Source organism: Thalassophryne amazonica, chromosome 6, assembly GCF_902500255.1.
Source record: "Thalassophryne amazonica chromosome 6, fThaAma1.1, whole genome shotgun sequence".
In the NCBI taxonomy this organism is placed as follows: domain Eukaryota; kingdom Metazoa; phylum Chordata; class Actinopteri; order Batrachoidiformes; family Batrachoididae; genus Thalassophryne; species Thalassophryne amazonica.
Window position 1 is genome coordinate 5962003 of NC_047108.1, and position 23322 is coordinate 5985324.

Here is a 23322-nt window from a genome sequence, read left to right on the forward strand (position 1 = left end):
GCTGGACGGCAACTCCACCTCCTCGCCGAGAAATCTTCTATGACTAGAGGTAATCTTCTCTGCTGTGATTACTGATTATCTAATATTGTTCTGTGTGCAGTCGCATGCCCGTGAAGACCCAGAAGAGGGACAAACGGGAGCTGCACGAGTAAAGACGTACCTGGAGGTGGAGGTTATCCCTCCCGGAGGAATTAATTGTAAAGGTTGCTGGGTGTGAGGACTCACACTCACCACCTTCTGTTTCTTGTCTGCCAGCAGTACCAGGGCCGACAACGGAGGACAGAGACCACCTGGGGACTCAGGGCTTGGCGGCTTCGGTGTTCTTCAGGCCGTTGGTGGTGGAAGCGGTGTGGGCCCCGGCTCTTCGTTCATCCGAGGTTTCCTATCTTCAAGCCTGCCCACAGTCCTCCTGTGTATAATTGGCATTATTATTCTTGTTTGTATTCCGTTGTGTTCTTTCACAACATTAAATTGTTACTCCTTTTCTTATCCATTGTCCGTTCATTTGCGCCCGCTGGTGTGGGTCCGTGTTACGACACTTCTCCAACAGGAAGTCCTTAAAGCGACAGTATCACCTCAAAATCTCTCATCAGCCATTAAAATTTTCACCGAAAACCAGCTTAATTTTTCGAACCGTGTCCACTTCGATGTGTCTCACAGGTTTAGAAAAAATTTTGATCAAACAAAGCGCCAGTCTCTCAGCAACTTCTCAGACAAAGGAATTCCGACGAGGGGCTGGACGACTCCTCCACAAGGAGTGCTCACAGGCGAATGACGTCACCGACAGGCGTGGAAAAACTCATGCATGCGCACAAGGGTTCAAGCATGTCTGACGTAAAAACATATGAATGAAATCCATATAGTTTTTGAAAAAAATAAAAAGGACCTATACTTTATTGACAGACCTCGTATAGTAATGCATAACAAAAATACACTAAAGTATAGCGAAACACAAAAAGTGAAAATTAACTTTTTTTTTCTTTCCTATTGTGGCCGCAGATGTCACAGAGAATATGATGAGAAGTCGGGGGGTGTCAATGTAGAACACTGCGCCATTTTGGGTCCAACTACGCTGAACTACTGAATGAAGCTTTAATGTTTTCAACATTTTTAAAAATTGTTTAACCACATACAGCAACACATCCAGGTACAGGTGTTATCAAAATAAATACAACAATAGTTAAGCTATCAAATTTACATGAATTTACAAATTCTGAGCATTTATTTAATTAAGTTAAAACCTGATTTATGCTTCTGCAGCTCTGTAACTCTGTGTCATGCAATGACGTGTGAGACAGATTTAAAGTTCTGTCTCTGGATTATGATTTATTATGGACTAATTTGACCCCCAACAAGCTTTTCTTTCTACAATCATCACCTCCAAATCAAAGGTAAGCTGTACATTTTCCTCTTTTACCGACTTTGTGCTGTAAATGTGCAAACTTTTCTGATCCATTTAGCAGCGTGCGCACTGTCTGAGTGGTGTCCAAAAAATGAGGTGGGCTTCATAGATAATTGGCAAAGCTTCTGGGGAAAACCTGGTCTTGTTAGGAGAGACGGCATCCATCCCACTTTGGATGGAGCAGCTCTCATTTCTAGAAATCTGGCCAATTTTCTTAAATCCTCCAAACCGTGACTATCCAGGGTTGGGACCAGGAAGCAGAGTTGTAGTCTTACACACCTCTCTGCAGCTTCTCTCCCCCTGCCATCCCCTCATTACCCCATCCCCGTAGAGATGGTGTCTGCTCCCAGACCACCAATAACCAGCAAAAATCTATTTAAGCATAAAAATTCAAAAAGAAAAAATAATATAGCACCTTCAACTGCACCACAGACTAAAACAGTTAAATGTGGTCTATTAAACATTAGGTCTCTCTCTTCTAAGTCCCTGTTAGTAAATGATATAATAATGGATCAACATATTGATTTATTCTGCCTTACAGAAACCTGGTTACAGCAGGATGAATATGTTAGTTTAAATGAGTCAACACCCCCGAGTCACACTAACTGCCAGAATGCTCGTAGCACAGGCCGAGGTGGAGGATTAGCAGCAATCTTCCATTCCAGCTTATTAATTAATCAAAAACCCAGACAGAGCTTTAATTCATTTGAAAGCTTGACTCTTAGTCTTGTCCATCCAAATTGGAAGTCCCAAAAAACAGTTTTATTTGTTGTTATCTATCGTCCTCCTGGTCGTTACTGTGAGTTTCTCTGTGAATTTTCAGACCTTTTGTCTGACTTAGTGCTTAGCTCAGATAAGATAATTACAGTGGGCGATTTTAACATCCACACAGATGCTGAGAATGACAGCCTCAACACTGCATTTAATCTATTATTAGACTCAATTGGCTTTGCTCAAAATGTAAATGAGTCCACCCACCACTTTAATCATATCTTAGATCTTGTTCTGACTTATGGTATGGAAATTGAAGACTTAACAGTATTCCCTGAAAACTCCCTTTTGTCTGATCATTTCTTAATAACATTTACATTTACTCTGATGGACTACCCAGTAGTGGGGAATAAGTTTCATTACACTAGAAGTCTTTCAGAAAGCTCTGTAACTAGGTTTAAGGATATGATTCCTTCTTTATGTTCTCTAATGCCATATACCAACACAGTGCAGAGTAGCTACCTAAACTCTGTAAGTGAGATAGAGTATCTCGTCAATAGTTTTACATCCTCATAGAAGATCTTCACTTAGCCTGGAAAAAGAGTCTGTTGCTCTATAAAAAAGCCCTCCGTAAAGCTAGGGCATCTTACTACTCATCACTAATTGAAGAAAATAAGAACAACCCCAGGTTTCTTTTCAGCACTGTAGCCAGGCTGACAAAGAGTCAGAGCTCTATTGAGCCGAGTATTCCTTTAACTTTAACTAGTAATGACTTCATGACTTTCTTTGCTAATAAAATTTTAACTATTAGAGAAAAAATTACTCATAACCATCCCAAAGACGTATCGTTATCTTTGGCTGCTTTCAGTGATGTCGGTATTTGGTTAGACTCTTTCTCTCCGATTGTTCTGTCTGAGTTATTTTCATTAGTTACTTCATCCAAACCATCAACATGTCTATTAGACCCCATTCCTACCAGGCTGCTGAAGGAAGCCCTACCATTATTTAATACTTCGATCTTAAATATGATCAATCTATCTTTATTAGTTGGCTTTTAAGGTGGCAGTAATTAAACCATTACTTAAAAAGCCGTCACTTGCCATGGGCACTAACACACCCCCATACCATCACAGATGTGTAAGTTGCCCATGTCATGGGAAACTTACACATCTGTGATGGCACCATCAATGCTGAAAGGTACATCCAGGTTTTGGAGCAACACATGCTGCCATCCAAGCAACGTCTTTTTCAGGGACGTCCCTGCTTATTTCAGCAAGACAATGCCAAGTCACATTCTGCACGTGTTACAACAGCGTGGCTTCGTAGTAAAAGAGTGCGGGTACTAGACTGGCCTGCCTGCAGTCCAGACCTGTCGCCCACTGAAAATGTGTGGCGCATTATGAAGCGCAAAATACGACAACGGAGACCCCGAACTGTTGAACAACTGAAGTCGTACATCAAGCAAGAATGGGAAAGAATTCCACCTACAAAGCTTCAACAATTAGTGTCCTCAGTTCCCAAATGCTTATTGAGTGTTGTTAGAAGGAAAGGTGATTTAACACAGTGGAAAACATACCACTGTCCCAACTTTTTTGAAACATGTTGCAGGCATCCATTTCAAAATGAGCAAATATTTGCACAAAAACAATAAAGTTTATCAGTTTAAACATTAAATATCTTGTCTTTGTTGTGTATTCAGTTGAATATAGGTTGAAGAAGATTTGCAAATCATTGTATTCTGTTTTTATTTACATATTACACAACGTCCCAACTTCACTGGAACTGGGGTTATATTAAGTCACATCAGCACAGAAATAATTTCCTGTTCTGTAAATGCAAATGAGCACAAACAGAAACGGAACAAAGAGAAACAACAAATGCAAAGTAATGTGATATTATGGATACTGTATGCATGATGTGATGCATGTTGTTCTGTCTGCAAGCAGCTGTCCTTCATGAGTGCCGTTGCCATTATTAATACACAGGAGAGGCAGGAAATATTCAAATTAAGTAAAACAACAGGAGGTCAGCCTGTAATCTGCATGCAAATGAGCACCGTTACTGCCTGCATATGCCTGTGTGTAATGACCACTAACCGCCTGCAGGGGGCACGACTTGGTCCAGCAGCTTCATGCTGGTCCTCTTCCAGATCTTCTTGATCACAGCTCTCAGTTCCTCATTGGCTTGTTCCAGGTTTCCTTGGAAATGAAACAGTAGAAAAAGTACAAAGTAACATTTAAGAGTTTAAGGTAATTTTGCAGGATAACTGGTAAATATATTACTGGAAAAAATATGAAGGCGTGACTTTCATTTTAATGTGGCTGTTGTGTTTAACAGAATGTGTGTGTGGTTCTCCAGGAGAAAGGCTGTGTCTTAGAACACACAACAACTTTATTACAACTATTTACACAGCGATTCCACCTGGTAACGTGTGGAGTTGAGGACAACTGTGCATCTGCTTATATAGGCTGAAGAATTGTGGTAGTTTTGTCTTCTCCAACTGTTGAGATGTCTCTGGTCTCCTGTGTGGTGAGGATGGAGGTTTAGTGCTGCAGAGTCTTTCACTGAAACTCTGTCTCTGGGATTTTGCTGTTCCGATTGGCAGAGTATGTGGCTATAATGAGATCCACTGAAACATGTTTGAGTTTAATGGGCAAAAGGTAGCCCTTGGCTAAGACCTCAGACTGACTCAAACTGGGTAAGATTTCTGTTTGAAATGTTCTATCAGTTTGCCTTTTTCATCCTCAGGTGTTTTTTCTTTCATCTGTTCACCTCCAGAGGAGAGCTTCTGCCACTATATTGCTGCTGCAAGTAGCATCCCAAACTTGTTGGTTTTTCTTTCTTCTTTTAGCACAGTACTAAAACAGTTGGACTGACACTGGAAAGACTGGACCGGCTTTGACTGGAGCGGTAATGTGTGATGGACTCTGGAGTCGTCTAGGGAACGTCGTAGACTCTCATCCGGTGCTAAGGGCACTTAAATGAAGACCATGAAGAATGCATTGTGTTCTGAAAATTTTGATGTCTACAGTGAGGAGGTGGTCAAATTGAAAAATGTGCCATTTTCAAGTCCATACTCTGCCTTGATTACGTCGCTGTTGTGTTCTCACTTGTCAGCTTGTTCTCAGCTTGTAACACTTTCCCACTACTTTCTTACAATGTACATAATCACGGGTTCTTTCCACTAAGAATCACATTGCACACATGCATGCTGCATTCTCACTGCCTCTGTGCTGTCCTAATCAGTACTGTGCCAGATGATACTCTTTAAATTTCTTCTGCAGGTTTTCTTGTGTTCACATGCAGAGAAACAGCTCTCCTCTCAACATGCCTGGCTCTATGATAAAGACACACTCAAATATGCTCCATGAGTCTGTACCACATATGTCAATGCATTCATTAATATGTCCTTATTTAATATAATTCTTACTGCATCCTAATTTGCCCAAAGTTTGACTGCATTCTCCACCTTCATGGAGAATACTTACTATAACAGTTTCTACAGCATTGTACAGGTTCTTACTGCAGCTCAGCAGCACCTCCTGGTGGCCACCGTTACATAAGCACCAGAATGATTGGCCTCAGAGCCTGTCCAGGCCTTTCTACTTCTTTGTTTTCCCTTGAGGTGCTGGATGAGTTGAGCCTTTGTGGTGAACTCTACTACTCTATTAAGGACAGGTGTGGGGAGAATAGCAGATAAATAGGACAGTAACAGATCTCCTTAGAACTTTTAAGTACAACCCCCATTCCAATGAAGTTGGGACATTGTGTGAAATGTAAATAAAAACAGAATACAATGATTTGCCAATCCTCTTCAACCTATATTCAATTGAATACACCACAAAGACAAGATATTTAATGTTCAAACTGATAGACTTGTTTGTTGTTGTGCAAATATTTGCTCATTTTGAAATGGATGCCTGCAACACGTTTCAAAAAAGTTGGGACAGCAGCAACAAAAAAGACTGGGAAAGTTGATGAATGCTTAAAGAACACCTGTTTGGAACATTCCACAGGTGAACAGGTTAATCGGAAACAGGTGTCATGATTTGGTATAAAAGGAGCATCCCCAAAAGGCTCAGCTGTTCACAAGCAAAGATGGGGTGAGGATCACCACTTTGTGAACAACTATGTGAAAAAATAGTCCAACAGTTTAAGAACAATGTTTCTCAACATTCAATTGTGAGGAATTTAGGGATTTCTTCATCTACAGTCCATAATATAATCAGAAGATTCAGAGAATCTGGAGAACTTTCTACACGTAAGCGGCAAGGCTGAAAAACAACGCTGAATGCCCGTGACCTTCGATCCCTGAGGCGGCACTGCATTAAAAATGACATCACTGTGTAAAGGATCTTACTGCGTGGGCTCAGGAACACTTCAGAAAACCATTGTCAGTTAACACAGTTCGTCACTACATCTACAAGTGCAAGTTAAAACTCTACCATGCAAAATGAAAAGCCATACATCAACAACATCCAGAAATGCCACCGCCTTCTCTGGGCCCGAGCTCATTTGAAATGGACAGACGCAAATTGGAAAAGTGTGTTGTGGTCTGATGAGTCCACACTTCAAATTGTTTTTGGAAATCATGGACGTTGTGTCCTCCGGACAAAAGAGGAAAAAGAACATCCAGATTGTTACCAGCGCAAAGTTCAAAAGCCAGCATCTGTGATGGTATGGGGGTGTGTTAGTGCCCATGACATGGACAACTTACACATCTGTGATGGCACCATCAATGCTGAAAGGTACATCCAGGTTTTGGAGCAACACATGCTGCCATCCAAGCAACGTCTTTTTCAGGGACGTCCCTGCTTATTTCAGCAAGACAATGCCAAGCCACATTCTGCACGTGTTACAACAGCATGGCTTCGTAGTAAAAGAGTGCAGGTACTAGACTGGCCTGCCTGCAGTCCAGACCTGTCACCCACTGAAAATGTGTGGTGCATTATGAAGCACAAAATATGACAACGGAGACCCCGGACTGTTGAACAACTGAAGTCGTACATCAAGCAAGAATGGGAAAGAATTCCACCTACAAAGCTTCAACAATTAGTGTCCTCAGTTCCCAAATGCTTATTGAGTGTTGTTAGAACGAAAGGTGATGTAACACAGTGGTAAACATACCACTGTCCCAGCTTTTTTGAAACATGCTGCAGGCATCCATTTCAAAATGAGCAAATATTTGCACAAAAACAATAAAGTTTATCAGTTTGAACATTAAATATCTTGTATTTGTGGTGTATTCAATTGAATATAGGTTGAAGAGGATTTGCAAATCATTGTATTCTGTTTTTATTTACATTTTACACAATGTCCCAACTTCATTGGAATTGGGGTCTTATGTCATCCCTGATATTAAGTCACTGACACGTGCAGCCGTCACACTCTGTGCACATTGGAATCCATCAGATCTGACGAGTTCACCAGAGTAGTGTTGTGGGCTCGGGTGTTTGGCTGGCTTGGTTTTTGTTTTCTGTTTCTCCCACCAGGTGGTATGCATTCAGGACTGAGTGGCTGAGCATTAGGACCTCACCCTGAACACCTGAGGCTTGTTTTCACATGCAGGTCATCAGGACTCACAGCTGTGGTGTATTCTGTCTTGATCAGCACAGTGTGTGATTGCCAGAGACTCGACCTTGTGAGCAGACGTGTGAGATCGACGTCAGGAGAACAATCTCACCATTACGGACGCAGAGACCGCTCCAGGTTTGACGCCACAGTCTGTGAAGGAGGATTGGGTGAGGTCTCACGCTCTTCAGCACACTTCCTGAGGTAATTTGGTTTTGGTGACTTTTATGAAGTAATGACAGTGGATTTGGTGTCCCTCACACCTTGTGTTATTGAGCTGTCACGTTATGCTAATTGTCTAATCAGCTTCTGCTGCAGTGGAGATTTGAACTGAGTTGTTCTGTGCCTGCAGGGTGAGAAGCTGATGTATAGATTTAAGCCAGGAAGTGTTTGCTGATTGCGTGCACCTTTGAGTTGTGTCTCTCTGTGTGGAGTTGGACTCACCTCCATGTTTTCTTTCTTCACAGACTTGGTTTGTCGCGGCCACCTGGGGGGTGTTGGCGGGGTCACTGGGTCCGAACTGCTGTGGCTCCGGACCGTTTGCGCTGTTGAGAGCGCGCCGTGTTTCCACCTCACCAGACCGCGGACGTTTTAGTTGTTTAGCACGTCACTCACTGTTATGTTTATTAAATTCTGTTATCCTTTGAACCGTGCTCTGCTTATTTTATGCTGGGTCCTTTCAAACGCTGGGTCGGTGCTCCGACCGCGTCCGAAACATAACAAGTAGATCCTAATTAGTACTTGTGTTTGTACTGCATTTTTACAACTAGAGGCTGAGGCGTAAAACTGATGCCAAATCCTCACATGGACCTACAGCAGATCAACCTCGAGCCCCAGGGACAAGCCGAAAGCAAAACAAATAAATGAATAAAAGGCACTGACAAGATAGTTTGGTTTTTGGCATCAAACCTCTTTCTACTGGCACTGTATTTTGTTTTTCAGGAAGACTTTAAATACGTAGTCATAGATGTCATGAGTTAGAGTCTTATCTCATTGGGCTGCCACAGCTTGCGAACGGCAATTGCGAGGGAAATCGATTGATTTTGCACAACGCTCATGGGGTGGTGCTCTTCCCTCGCTTCACTTGCAGGGCATCGCACCTGGATTTTGAATTTTTCAAAGTTGGCTCCTCCCAGTACGCTCTCAGAGTCATTGCTGAATGTACTTGCTGTGACTGCTAACATGAGATATTCATAAGAACACGGGGGGGGGCACAAGCACAGGCTTATGTTTTGTTTTTTATTGAGGCGCACAATTCAGCAGTAGTGGAGAGCACCGCACTGTCGCTTTTAATCTTTTTTTATCTGGAGTGTGCTCTGTCTCTCTTCCCCCACCCCCACCCCCGCTGTCTCCCCCCTCCGAGGGCGTGCGGTGCTCATAAGTGATGTACGAACAAGGTGAAAATATGGCAACATGCTTTTATGAAACGATGCACACTGCTCATATTGGTCACAATTCGGGTTGTGGGGAGTGTTTTTATTTTAGTATGATGTTGTTATTATCGGTTGTTATTTGTTGCTTGGGTTTTGTGTTGAGGGACTTTTCTTGTCTGTTGTATGTTGCGCGTTTCCCTCCTGTCCTCCTTCTTGCTTGCCATGCCCTGTTCCACGTCCTTCCTTCCTCACACACCTGTTTTACATTTGCTCCTTTTCACTCCCTTTCTTTAAGTTTCACCCTGTTTCTTATCAGTTTGTGAGACTGATGTGCCTTGAACCTCTTTCGAAGGTGTATCTTTAGTGTGTTTTTGCCTTGTTTTGCCTACCTGTGTTTTTGACCTGCTTGCCTGTTTTTTGTACCCTGTCTGTGCCTCATGTTTTGGTTACTGTTGTTTAACTCGACCTGCCTTTTTGTGTATCAAACCCCACCTGACTACATTAAACTCTGTTACTCTGACATCTGAATACCGCACTTGTGTCCAGCCACGTGCCAGTAAGTCTGATAATATCGAGCTCCAACAGTGCACATATGTGTCTTTAACTTGGGAAATTCTTTCTGCTAAATGCTGTGCTCTGGAATATGTCATATGTCCATCAGAGCCAAAAAGCTGGACGTATCTGCGCCAAATCAACATGCACCTTGGATGTCAACTTTGGATCTGCAATCGACAACCCAAGTGAAAAAAAACAAGGCAATAGCCAAAGGGACTCACAATGTTACTTACAATCTTGCTCGTTCACTTGTTTGGTTGCTCATTTGCGTCTCCAACTGCTTTCCAACAATTGCACCCTGTGAGATAGGACCCTAACCGTGTTTAATGTCGGGAGGTTGATGGTTGAGACTCACCGTCAGTCTTAATCTTCAGAGCAGTGCGGACTAGAGCAAACAAAGTGGCATTAAACATTACTGTCCCGTCACTGTTCAGTGGCATGTTCATCGCCACCAGCCGCTGCAATCACATGGGGGGTGTCATCAGTCAAAACACAAAAATGGACTCTGATGATGGATTTCTCTTTCTGTAAAAGTGCGTTTGTTACCTTACAGGCCACCCTGTGGGGACAGAGCTTGCCAAAGCCCAGAGGAGGCTGGATCCGTCTCAGCAGGGTCACCACATCCAAGTGTTTTATCCTGCCCCTGAAAACAAGAAAAATAATACACAGCTCAGCCAGTCGGGGGCGCTAAAATCACCTTGAAGGATGTGAAAGCTGTTAAGACATCAAACCTCAGTAGAGTTCCTTAATTGAGAGCGTGGCGACATGAGTCATGATGAGTCATGACTCATGGTGCCAACTTGGGATTAATAGCATTCACTATTAATCTGTTTGCATGTAAATTCAGCTATTTTATTTATTTATTTGCTGAAAAGGCCAGGTTGTTGTGCATTTGGAGGCACAAAAAGACACAACAAGGGCTTCAAGATGTACAGATTCCCTTCAGATCTGAACAGAAGAAAAATTTGGGAAAATAAAGTCAGCTGTGAGGGATCAAAGCGACTTCATCATCAAAGTTTTGAGAGGTAAATTTTTTTTTCAGTCCCATGTACAGTAAAACTCACCTAAACCGTCATTGTATAAACCAGATATTCACAGTCACCCGACAAAAAAAGTCCCAAAGTTTTTGTATTGTTTTCCATGTAATAAACACTGTATATAACAGATTTTGTACTACAGATTTTTCGCTCACATCTGATAAAATGTCCTGTCCGATCGCAATGTATTTCCATTAAACCGCTCGCATGTGGGACCAGAGTCATTTCTGTGATTAAAAACCCAACCGGTCATTTTTTTTCACACAGTACTCAGACACAGCTGCAGCCTGAGGTGCACCTGTTAAATCAGACACAAAAAGCTGTGATTTGACACTTTTCTACTTTGACTACTTTGTCTGCCATCATATTGTAATAGTTTTTGAAGTGCGCACACTGATTAAAATGGATCAGAAAAGTCCACAACTTTACAGCACAAAGTTAGTAAAAGAAATTGTCCAGCTAACCTTTGATTTGGAGGTGATGATTGTAGAAAGAAAAGCTTGTAGAGGGTCAAATTAATCCATAATAAAACATAATCCAGAGACAGAGAACTTTAAAACTGTCACGCACGTCAGTGCACGACACAGTTACAGAGTTGCAGAAGCATAAGTCAGGCTTTAAATTAATTAAATAAATCATCATAAATTGTAAATTTATGTACATTTGATAGCTTAACTATTTTTATATTTATTGTGATAGCACCTGTACCTGGATGTGTTGCTGTATGTCACTAAATGATTTAAAAAATGTTGAAAACATTCAGTAGTTCAACACAGTTGGAACCAAAATGGCGCCATGTTCTGAGTTGACGCCACTCTCTCAATTAAGGCACTCTAATCCTCAGCGCACGTGAGCTAAACTGACAAGGCATCGAGGTGCAATGGGGTTGGACATCATGAAGCTAAAATAATAGACCACAGTGTAAATTAAATTCAAATAATACTGGGATTAAGAATGCTAACATATGGTTTGATGAAAACAGAACTCTCCAGAACTGTAAACGCAGAAGACAACCTGACCTAAAAAAAACATAAAAAGATCCTACACATAAATAAAAAACATTATATAAACTCCTCCCACAACAGACAAAAAAAAAACAGAGACTACAAAAATCACAACTGCTCTGAGTGTAACGGAACTGTTGTCATGGAGTCTCAGGGACATATGGCGGCCCAGAGATCCAACCTATAACACAATTCTGTCACAGACACACTCGGTGCGATTCTAAAAACATTCCAGAAGCTTCTACAGCGTTATGAACTTGAAAACTTTATAGAGAAAGAATGTTTCAGGTGTTAGTGGACATACTGACTAGTTAGTAGAATGTTCTTTAAGTTGCCATGTTTTATATATTTTTGAGTTTATTTTACCTTTTTTGGAGTGTTGCGCCTTAACCCGTTACTGAAGCAGCAACACGAAGAACAGATTTATTTTGGACACTTTTCTGAAGAGGACGAGTTCAACATTTTCCAACATACGCTCTATTTTTCTACAACCCCTGGCAAAAATTATGGAATCACCAGCCTCTGAGGATGTTCATTCAGTTGTTTAATTTTGTAGAAAAAAAGCAGATCACAGACATGACACAAAACTAAAGTCATTTCAAATGGCAACTTTCTGGCTTTAAGAAACACTATAAGAAATCAAGAAAAAAAGATTGTGGCAGTCAGTAACGGTTACTTTTTTAGACCAAGCAGAGGAAAAAAATATGGAATCACTCAATTCTGAGGAAAAAATTATGGATTCACCCTGTAAATTTTCATCCCCAAAACTAACACCTGCATCAAATCAGATCTGCTCATTAGTCTGCATCTAAAAAGGAGTGATCACACCTTGGAGAGCTGTTGCACCAAGTGGACTGACATGAATCGTGGCTCCAACACGAGAGATGTCAATTGAAACAAAGGAGAGGATTATCAAACTCTTTAAAGAGGGTAAATCATCACGCAATGTTGCAAAAGATGTTGGTTATTCACAGTCAGCTGTGTCTAAAGTCTGGACCAAATACAAACAACATGGGAAGGTTGTTAAAGGCAAACATACTGGTAGACCAAGGAAGACATCAAAGCATCAAGACAGAAAACTTAAAACAATATGTCTCAAAAATCGAAAAATGCACAACAAAACAAATGAGGAACGAATGGGAGGAAACTGGAGTCAACGTCTGTGACCGAACTGTAAGAAACCGCCTAAAGGAAATGGGATTTACATACAGAAAAGCTAAACAAAAGCCATCATTAACACCTAAACAGAAAAAAAACAAGGTTACAATGGGCTAAGGAAAAGCATTCGTGGACTGTGGATGACTGGATGAAAGTCATATTCAGTGATGAATCTCGAATCTGCATTGGGCAAGGTGATGATGCTGGAACTTTTGTTTGGTGCCGTTCCAATTAGATTTATAATGATGACTGCCTGAAGAGAACATGTAAATTTCCACAGTCATTGATGATATGGGGCTGCATGTAAGGTAAAGGCACTGGGGAGATGACTGTCATTACATCATCAATAAATGCACAAGTTTACGTTGATATTTTGGACAATTGAAAGGATGTTTGGGGATGATGAAATCATTTTTCAAGATGATAATGCATCTTGCCATAGAGCAAAAACTGCGAAAACATTCCTTGTAAAAAGACACATAGGGTCAATGTCATGGCATAGGGTCAATGTCAACGAGTAGATCTGATTTGATGCAGGTGTTAGTTTGGGGGATGAAAATTTACAGGGTGATTCCATAATTTTTTCCTCAGAATTGAGTGATTCCATATTTTTTTCCTCTGCTTGGTCTAAAAAAGTAACCGTTACTGACTGCCACAATCTTTTTTTCTTGATGTCTTATAGTGTTTCTTAAAGCCAGAAATTTGTCATTTGAAATGACTTTAGTTTTGTGTCATGTCTGTGATCTGCTTTTTTTTCTACAAAATTAAACAACTGAATGAACATCCTCCGAGGCCGGTGATTCCATAATTTTTGCCAGGGGTTGTATACCCGTTTACTCCAATTAGTAGTCACGGGCGAACCCACACAAACACGGGGAGAACATGCAAAATCCACATAGAAAAGCCACAGGTGGGAGTTGATCCATGACCATCTTGTTGTGAGGCAACAGTGCTAACCACTAATACACTGTGCTGGCCTAATTCATTATAGTAAAATTTAATTACTTGGTGGTGGCCAAGTGGTTTAGTAAATGGACTGCATTTATATAGCGCTTTTCCATCTGAATCAGACGCTCAAAGCGCTTTACAATTATGCCTCACATTCACCCCGATGTCAGGGTGCTGCCATACAAGGCGCTCATTACACACCGGGAGCAATAGCGGATTAAAGGCCTTGCCCAAGGGCCCTTAGTGATCTTCCAGTCAGGTGGGGATTTGAACCCATGATCTTCTGGACTCAAGCCCAACACCTTAACCACTAGACCATCACCTCCCTGTTTAGTGCACTTGTTTCCAGAGTGGAAGGTCTCAGTTCAAGGCCACCACTGCCACATTCTCCATGTAATGTGGAGTTGCATCAGGAAGGGCATCCAGCATAAAACTTGTGCCAAATCAACATGCAGATCCACCTTGGACCTGGACGATTGCAGCTCAGAATAAAATGTTTCTTGTTGCCACTGAGGAGTGTCCGACTGCATGGACAGTTTACCTCACAAAATGCAAATAAGCTTTTTTGGACAGTTTATACCAGAGGTGGACAAGTTGTTCCAGAAAGGGCCAAGAGGGTGCAGGTTTTCTTTGCAGCCACTGACTCCACCAGGTGATTTCACTGATTAATATCACTTTGAGCAGATGGAATCATTTAATGATTCATAAGGCAACCTGAGTGAAAAAAACAAGGCAACAGCCGAAGGGACTCAATGTTACTTACAATCTTGCTCATTCACGTGTTTGGTTGCTAATTCACGTCTCCAACTGCTCTCCAACAATTGTACCCTGTGAGATAGGACTTGCAGGGCTTCAACTGACCCCTACCTGGCTGCCTATTGAAAATTCAAGTGGCCAGTCAGTTTTTACAAGAGTTCATGTCTATGGATTATTTGTGCCGAATTTGGTGCTTGTATCACCATTTGCAGGATTCCACTTTAAATATTCTCTTATATGCTGCACTATATATGAGATGTAAGTTGCTGCTTCTCACTGTTTCTCAATTGTCCTCAAAAGTATTGGAACACTTGGTATTTCACACATTTTAATTTGTTTATTCCATTTCAGATACATTTTTTTTCTAAAATTATCTTCCTTAACTCAAACTGAAAGCAAATCTCTACAACTTGATATAAATTAATTAAAAATATATAATCCAGCTTCCTGATGAAGTGGTGTAGAGGAGGATTTTATTAAAAAGAAGACCTGAAAGTTCAGCTACAGTTTGACAGAAAGTACATTTGAGATGAAAGACTAGATTTGATGTTTTGGTGAAAGAAACTTTTGTATTTCTTCATAATTGATGTAAATAAAGTCCAAGACATATTCAGTGACTTGGAAATGTTCATGTTTCCATCCCCTGACTTGTCTAAAGAAAACTAGCAATAAAACTGATTATTATTTACAGGTTTTATCAAGTTTTAGAGATTTGCTTTCAGTCTGAGTTTGAGGAAGATAATTGTAGAATTTTTTATTCTTTATTTATTTATTTATGTATTTGTTGTATTTAAAATGGCATAAACAAATTAAAATGTGTGAAATTCCAAGTGTTCCAATACTTTTGGAGGGCACAGTATCCTAACCTTATGATGAGTGCAAAATGAGTGTGGTGGTATTATTACTGTTTTGTTTAAGAATGTTTAATTTTCACTGTTGCTGCATTTTGTGTCAAATCATAGTCATATCTTATATCATACTGATATGACAATATGGTGATACGATAAGTTGGCCGTATTGTACAGCCCTACTGTCAACTTGCTGAAAACTTTGAATATTAATTTACATCTACATTAAAAAAATGCTTAAAGTGGCAAAGGGTTAAGAGGGCTGTAATTAGGGGGGTCAGCTGAAAGGCAAAATAAGGAAAATGCTTAAAAGGGCGCTGAAAGGTTTTAGTCATGCTAATGCTCCCAAGAACCATTTTACTGAAAACAGTCTTAAGGACATGGTTAGATGGTGAGGAGCTTTTCCAGGCATGTGAGAGGGAAATAAAGAAAAATGCTTAAAAAGGCGGGGGGTCTGGGGAAGCGGAGCCCCCCAGAAGCTGAAAGGTTTTTGCCATGCTAATGCTCCCCTGAAGCATTTACTCAAAATAAAGTCTGAAGGACCTAAATGACATGGTAAGATTCTGACGATCTTCGCTCGTTCATGTCCGCGACATATACATATTACAGTTGATCATAATATATTACGTAGTAGATTGGAAAAGTGGGTGAGACTCACCGGCACTGTGTTGCAATGGTTTAAATCTTATTTACAAGATAGGGACTTCTTTGTGTCAATTGGTAACCATGAATCTTAGTGAACGGCGATTACATGTGGGGTTCCTCAAGGGTCCATTCTTGAACTGCTTTTATTCAATATCTATATGCTACCCCTAGCCCAGATTATGGAACATCACAACATTTCCTATCATATGTATGCTGATGACATGCAACTCTATATCTCAGTGTCATCACATGGTTACAGTCCTTTACTCTCACTGAGTAACTGTATTCATCAAATCAATGATTGGATGTGCCAAAAATTTCTCCAGCTAAACCCAGAAAAGACAAAGGTATTAATTTTTGGTCCCAGAAATGAAAGGGCAAAGATCAGTGCCATCCTTGGCTCTATGTCATTGACAGCTACAAATCAAGTTAGAAATCTTGGTGTTTTTATTGACTCAGACCTGAATTTTAACAGCCATTTAAAATTTATTACCAAATCTGCCTACTACCATCTGAAAAATATAGCTAGAATTAGGGGGGTTCTGTTTAAACAAGACATGGAAAAACTCATTCATGCATTCATTTTTTATAGGTTGGATTATTGCAATGGTTTATTTACAGGCCTTAACAAAAAATCAATCAGACAGCTGCAGCTGATTCAGAATGCTGCCGCCAGAATTCTTACAAACACCAGGAAATTGGACCACATTACACCGGTCGTTAAATTGCTACACTGGCTTAAATCTGGGCTAAAAACAATATTGTTTACTGAAGCATATTCTTAGACTAAATATTAATCTTAAATATTAATATTTGTATTTATTTTTTATTTTTGAAGTGTAAATTGCTGTTTTACATTTCTTATTGTACTTTTTACTGTGATCAAAGCTTGTTTTTATTTTATGTTATGTTACTATGTTGAGTCTGGTCTGCTTGAGGTGTCTTCCTCAGAGGGAGTTTTTCCTTACCACTGTTGCTCTGGGGGTTAGTAAGGTTAGACCTTACTTGTGTCAAGCACCTTGAGACAACTCTGTTGTGATTTGATGCTATATAAATGAAAATAAATTGAAATTGAAAAATTACTATATTTTTCAATATTTATTTTCTTTTATCAATTGTTTTTATTGTTTTAAATCTTGTTTGTTGTTTTTAATGCCTCTGTAAAGCACTTTGAATAACTTTGTGTTGAATTGTGCTACATAAATAAATTTGCCTTGCCTTGCCTCCAAAATATTCCCTGAATACTCACTTGGCTTCAGGGTCATATTCAGACCAGATCCTCTTAAACTCATCCAGATGATGCGGCCCAAGAATGGACCAATCACGGGTCAGGTAGTCAAAGTTGTCCATGATAACGGCCACAAACAGGTTGATAATCTGAAAGCAGCACGTACAGAATTTGGCATTTCACGTTGTTCCTTCACATTCAAGAATATGGACATCTGTGCTTGAATGAATCTAGATTAGGGTGGAGATTACCAGGAAGGCGCAGAGCATGTAAAAGCTGATGAAGTAGATTATGGCGAAGCCACTGCCGCAGGTCCGTTCCTCTCCAGGGTTGTAATCAGACTCTGAGTCGCACAGTTTCCCGGGCAGACAGGCCAGCATGATCTCCTGCCACGCCTCCCCTGTCGCACACCTGACAGAAACATGTAGAACGGAGGCACATTACACACATTTATCAGCAGAAATAACTTTAAATTTACACGTACCTGAAGAGCATCAGCACAGCCTGAGGAAAGGTTTGAAAGTTGTTGTTGCGGTTTATTTGTGTTCCATCCACCATGGCGATTTTCCCGAACACCTTACAGTGAAAAATAATCAAATGAAGCTACTGAAAGAATCAAATGTTCTACTTACACAGATTCAAAGAAATAAACAACACCCACCCACCCATGTTTCACACAGCATCCTGCTATTTACAGTCAAGGTCAGAAGTATTTGGACAGTACCTTCTCTCTCTCTCTTTTTTTAACCCTGTGTGTTGGTGAAGTAGCGAAGCAGATTGTTGTTTTCAGTGTGTCTGTGGTCAAGATATTTCCTTCAGACTATATAAAATCAGATAATCCTTTAATAGTCCCACGACGGGGAAATTTATGATGCTACAGCAGCACAGGGACACTCACAGAACAACAGTGCAAATACGCAAACACAAGGTAAAGAAAAATAATTATCAAAATACCAAAGTCACGTTTTGTGAGGAATAACAATATATACAGTAGAATAGATTAAACTATATACAGGCAGAAAGCATGTTTCATAGTATTACACGAGTGTTGTTGTACATGAGTGTACAAGTATTACTGTATTGTGGAGTCTGACAGCAGCAGGAAGGAAGCCCTGCGGTATCACTCCTCCCCACATTTTGGGGTGGAGCAGCATGTCACTGAAGGAGCTTTCCAGTGCAGTTAGGGTGTCACGCATGGGGCGGGAGGCCTTCTCCTGCAGAAGCCATCATCCTCCTCTCTCCACCTCCTGCACTGAGTCCAGGGGACGTCCCAGGACAGAACTGACCTTCCTAATCACTTTATCAAGTCTCCTCCTCTCATCACTTGTGATACTGCTGCTCCAGCAGACCACTCCGTAAAAAATGGCTGATGCCACTACAGAGTCCAAGAAGGTCCTCCGGAGCGCCCCTGCAGTCCAAAGCACCTGAGTCGCCTCAGCAGGTAGAGTCTGCTCTGGCCTTTCTCATAAAGTGCAGTAGTGTTGTTTGACCAGTCCAGTTTATTGTTTAGGTCACCACCCAGGTACATGTAAGAGTTCACTATCTCAATATCCAATATTCAGCACATGGGTGATTCTTTAACTACGGGCACTATTGGCCTTGTAAATGTAATTTCCACCACACCATTGCCTTACAATATAAAGCGCCTTGGGGCAACTGTTTGTTGTAATTTGCCGCTATATACATGTGCTCTGATGTCACTGTTTATCTCCATAGAAACTACCCAAATAATCTTTCATACAAACTGTTTAAAGGGACATTACAGTGTTGTGGTGGAAATTACGGCAATAGTGTGGGACAACTACATTTTGTTTAAAAAAATCACAACAGTTGTATGACATTGAATACCCCAATTATGTTTTGATTATTTTACTGATATTTTATTCAGAGATATTTTAAAACATTAGAAAAAACGTTTCTTTACCATTCATTTTTATCATTGAAGATCAAAAGTCTGGGTGTGGGACAAGCACAAAACGGCAATATTTGCATATAATGATGCTGAAAAAAGGTGAAAAAGTCATCATAGACTACTAGAACAAATTTCTTAACACACTTTCATTGTAAAGATAACTATAAAAGTGTGAAATTTCCCCTTTTTTCTGTTTTTCATACAATATGATCAAAGGACATAATAAGTGCCCGTACTCTAAGAATCACCCACATATTGATCAGAAATTCTTTGTGATTGACTGATATGAATGACTTTATAATGAAAACACTCAGAAGGCATATGATGAAGTCACACATGGTCAAAAACAGTCAAGACTAGCAGGAGGTGGTAAAATCACAAGTCAGAATTTCAATACATCCACTTGGGAAATGATTCACAATATTAATACCAGCATTTTGGCATCAAAATTAATCCTATATCTTGAAAATAACCCCCCACCCCTTGAATGTAACAAAGTATGGTCGGTTTTTATTTATCTGGCTATTCCGCTATGTGTAAAGTTTGTCCATGCTCTTCAAAAACTTTAAAACCATAAACCATTGTCAAAGGTTTTATTTCAGTCACACTGTGTGAATAACAGAACTTAGGAGGAGGCCATGCTCTTCAAAAACTTTAAAAACATCAACCATTGTCAAAGGTTTTATCAAATTCTTTAGCCTGAGATCTTGTTTTTGGCTTGGCCATGACACTTGATTTACTATCAATCAATCAACTTTTTTCTTATATAGCGCCAAATCACAACAAACAGTTGCCCCAAGGCGCTCCATATTGTAAGGCAAGGCCATACAATAATTATGAAAAACCCCAATGGTCAAAACGACCCCCTATGAGCAAGCACTTGGCAACAGTGGGAAGGAAAAACTCCCTTTTAACAGGAAGAAACCTCCAGCAGAACCAGGCTCAGGGAGGGGCAGTCTTCTGCTGAGACTGGATGGGGCTGAGGGAAAAAACCAGGAAAAAGACATGCCGAGAAGGGGGGCAGAGATCGATCACTAATGATTAAATGCAGAGTGATGCATACGGAGCAAAAAAAGAAAGAAACAGTGCATCATGGGAACCCCCCCACAATCTACGTCTAAAGCAGCATAACCAAGGGATGGTCCAGGGTCACCCGATCCAGCCCTAACTATAAGCCTTAGCGAAAAGGAAAGTTTTAAGCCTAATCTTAAAAGTAGAGAGGGTATCTGTCTCCCTGATCTGAATTGGGAGCTGGTTCCACAGGAGAGGAGCCTGAAAGCTGAAGGCTCTGCCTCCCATTCTACTCTTACAAACCCTAGGAACTACAAGTAAGCCCGCAGTCTGAGAGCGAAGCGCTGTAATGGGGTAATATGGTACTACGAGGTCCCTAAGATAAGATGGGACCTGATTATTCAAAACCTTATAAGTAAGAAGAAGAATTTTAAATTCTATTCTAGAATTAACAGGAAGCCAATGAAGAGAGGCCAACACGGGTGAGATATGCTCTCTCCTGCTAGTCCCCGTCAGTACTCTAGCTGCAGCATTCTGAACCAACTGAAGGCTTTTTAGGGAACTTTTAGGACAACCTGATAATAATGAATTACAATAGTCCAGCCTAGAGGAAATAAATGCATGAATTAGTTTTTCAGCATCACTCTGAGACAAGACCTTTCTGATTTTAGAGATATTGCGTAAATGCAAAAAGGCAGTCCTACATATTTGTTTAATATGCGCTTTGAATGACATATCCTGATCAAAAATGACTCCAAGATTTCTCACAGTATTACTAGAGATCAGGGAAATGCCATCCAGAGTAACGATCTGGTTAGACACCATGCTTCTAAGATTTGTGGGGCCAAGTACAATAACTTCAGTTTTATCTGAGTTTAAAAGCAGGAAATTAGAGGTCATCCATGTCTTTATGTCTGTAAGACAATCCTGCAGTTTAGCTAATTGGTGTGTATCCTCTGGCTTCATGGATAGATAAAGCTGGGTATCATCTGCGTAACAATGAAAATTTAAGCAATACCGTCTAATAATACTGCCTAAGGGAAGCATGTATAAAGTGAATAAAATTGGTCCTAGCACAGAACCTTGTGGAACTCCATAATTAACTTTAGTCTGTGAAGAAGATTCCCCATTTACATGAACAAACTGTAATCTATTAGACAAATATGATTCAAACCACCGCAGCGCAGTGCCTTTAATACCTATGACATGCTCTAATCTCTGTAATAAAATTTTATGGTCAACAGTATCAAAAGCAGCACTGAGGTCCAACAGAACAAGCACAGAGATAAGTCCACTGTCCGAAGCCATAAGAAGATCATTTGTAACCTTCACTAATGCTGTTTCTGTACTATGATGAATTCTAAAACCTGACTGAAACTCTTCAAATAGACCATTCCTCTGCAGGTGATCAGTTAACTGTTTTACAACTACCCTCTCAAGAATCTTTGAGAGAAAAGGAAGGTTGGAAATTGGCCTATAATTAGCTAAGATAGCTGGGTCAAGTGATGGCTTTTTAAGTAATGGTTTAATTACTGCCACCTTAAAGGCCTGTGGTACATAACCAACTAACAAAGATAGATTGATCATATTTAAGATTGAAGCATTAAATAATGGTAGGACTTCCTTGAGCAGCCTGGCAGGAATGGGGTCCAATAAACATGCCGATGGTTTGGACGAAGCAACCAATGAAAATAACTCAGACAGAACAACCGGAGAGAAAGAGTCTAACCAAATACCGGCATCACTGAAAGCAGCCAAAGATAACGATACATCTTTGGGATGGTTATGAGTAATTTTTTCTCTAATAGTCAAAATTTTGTTAGCAAAGAAAGTCATGAAGTCATTACTAGTTAAAGTTAATGGAATACTCAGCTCAATAGAGCTCTGACTCTTTGTCAGCCTAGCTACAGTGCTGAAAAGAAACCTGAGGTTATTCTTATTTTCTTCAATTAGTGATGAGTAGAAAGATGTCCTAGCTTTACGGAGGGCTTTTTTATAGAGCAACAAACTCTTTTTCCAGGCTAAGTGAAGATCTTCTAAGTTAGTGAGACGCCATTTCCTCTCCAACTTACGGGTTATCTGCTTTAAGCTACGAGTTTGTGAGTTATACCACGGAGTCAGACACTTCTGATTTAAAGCTCTCTTTTTCAGAGGAGCTACAGCATCCAAAGTTGTCTTCAAAGAGGATGTAAAACTATTGACGAGATACTCTAACTCCCTTACAGAGTTTAGGTAGCTACTCTGCTCTGTGTTGGTATATGACATTAGAGAACATAACGAAGGAATCATATCCTTAAACCTAGTTACAGCGTTTTCTGAAAGACTTCTAGTGTAATGAAACTTATTCCCCACTGCAGGGTAGTCCATCAGGGTAAATGTAAATGTTATTAAAAAATGATCAGACAGAAGGGAGTTTTCAGGGAATACTGTTAAATCTTCTATTTCCATACCATAAGTCAGAACAAGATCTAAGATATGATTAAAGTGGTGGGTGGACTCATTTACTTTTTGAGCAAAGCCGATAGAGTCTAATAATAGATTAAATGCAGTGTTGAGGCTGTCATTCTCAGCATCTGTGTGGATATTAAAATCGCCCACTATAATTATCTTATCTGAGCTAAGCACTAAGTCAGACAAAAGGTCTGAAAATTCACAGAGAAACTCACAGTAACGACCAGGTGGACGATAGATAATAACAAATAAAACTGGTTTTTGGGACTTCCAATTTGGATGGACAAGACTAAGAGACAAGCTTTCAAATGAATTAAAGCTCTGTCTGGGTTTTTGATTAATTAATAAGCTGGAATGGAAGATTGCTGCTAATCCTCCGCCACGGCCCGTGCTACGAGCATTCTGACAGTTAGTGTGAATCGGGGGTGTTGACTCATTTAAACTAACATATTCATCCTGCTGTAACCAGGTTTCTGTTAGGCAGAATAAATCAATACGTTGATCAATTATTATATAATTTACCAACAGGGACTTAGAAGAGAGAGACCTAATGTTTAATAGACCACATTTAACTGTTTTAGTCTGTGGTGCAGTTGAAGGTGCTATATTATTTTTTCTTTTTGAATTTTTATGCTTAAATAGATTTTTGCTGGTTATTGGTGGTCTGGGAGCAGGCACCGTCTCTACGGGGATGGGGTAATGAGGGGATGGC

The 23322-nt window shown here is 40.3% G+C and overlaps 1 protein-coding gene across 19 annotated transcripts in view; it reads right to left on the minus strand.

The window, feature by feature from the left end:
- The window catches only part of cacna1db (calcium channel, voltage-dependent, L type, alpha 1D subunit, b), a 497403-nt gene that overhangs the window by 46355 nt on the left and 427726 nt on the right, over positions 1–23322 (minus strand). For all 19 annotated transcript variants that reach the window (XM_034171706.1, XM_034171704.1, XM_034171703.1 and 16 more), the window contains 6 exons: positions 17721–17812; positions 17488–17647; positions 17258–17385; positions 10159–10255; positions 9968–10070; positions 4210–4311 (listed from right to left, as the gene is read on the minus strand). In XM_034171706.1, coding sequence (XP_034027597.1) covers positions 4210–4311; positions 9968–10070; positions 10159–10255; positions 17258–17385; positions 17488–17647; positions 17721–17812 — 682 coding nt within the window. The remainder of the gene's footprint in view (positions 1–4209; positions 4312–9967; positions 10071–10158; positions 10256–17257; positions 17386–17487; positions 17648–17720; positions 17813–23322) is intronic.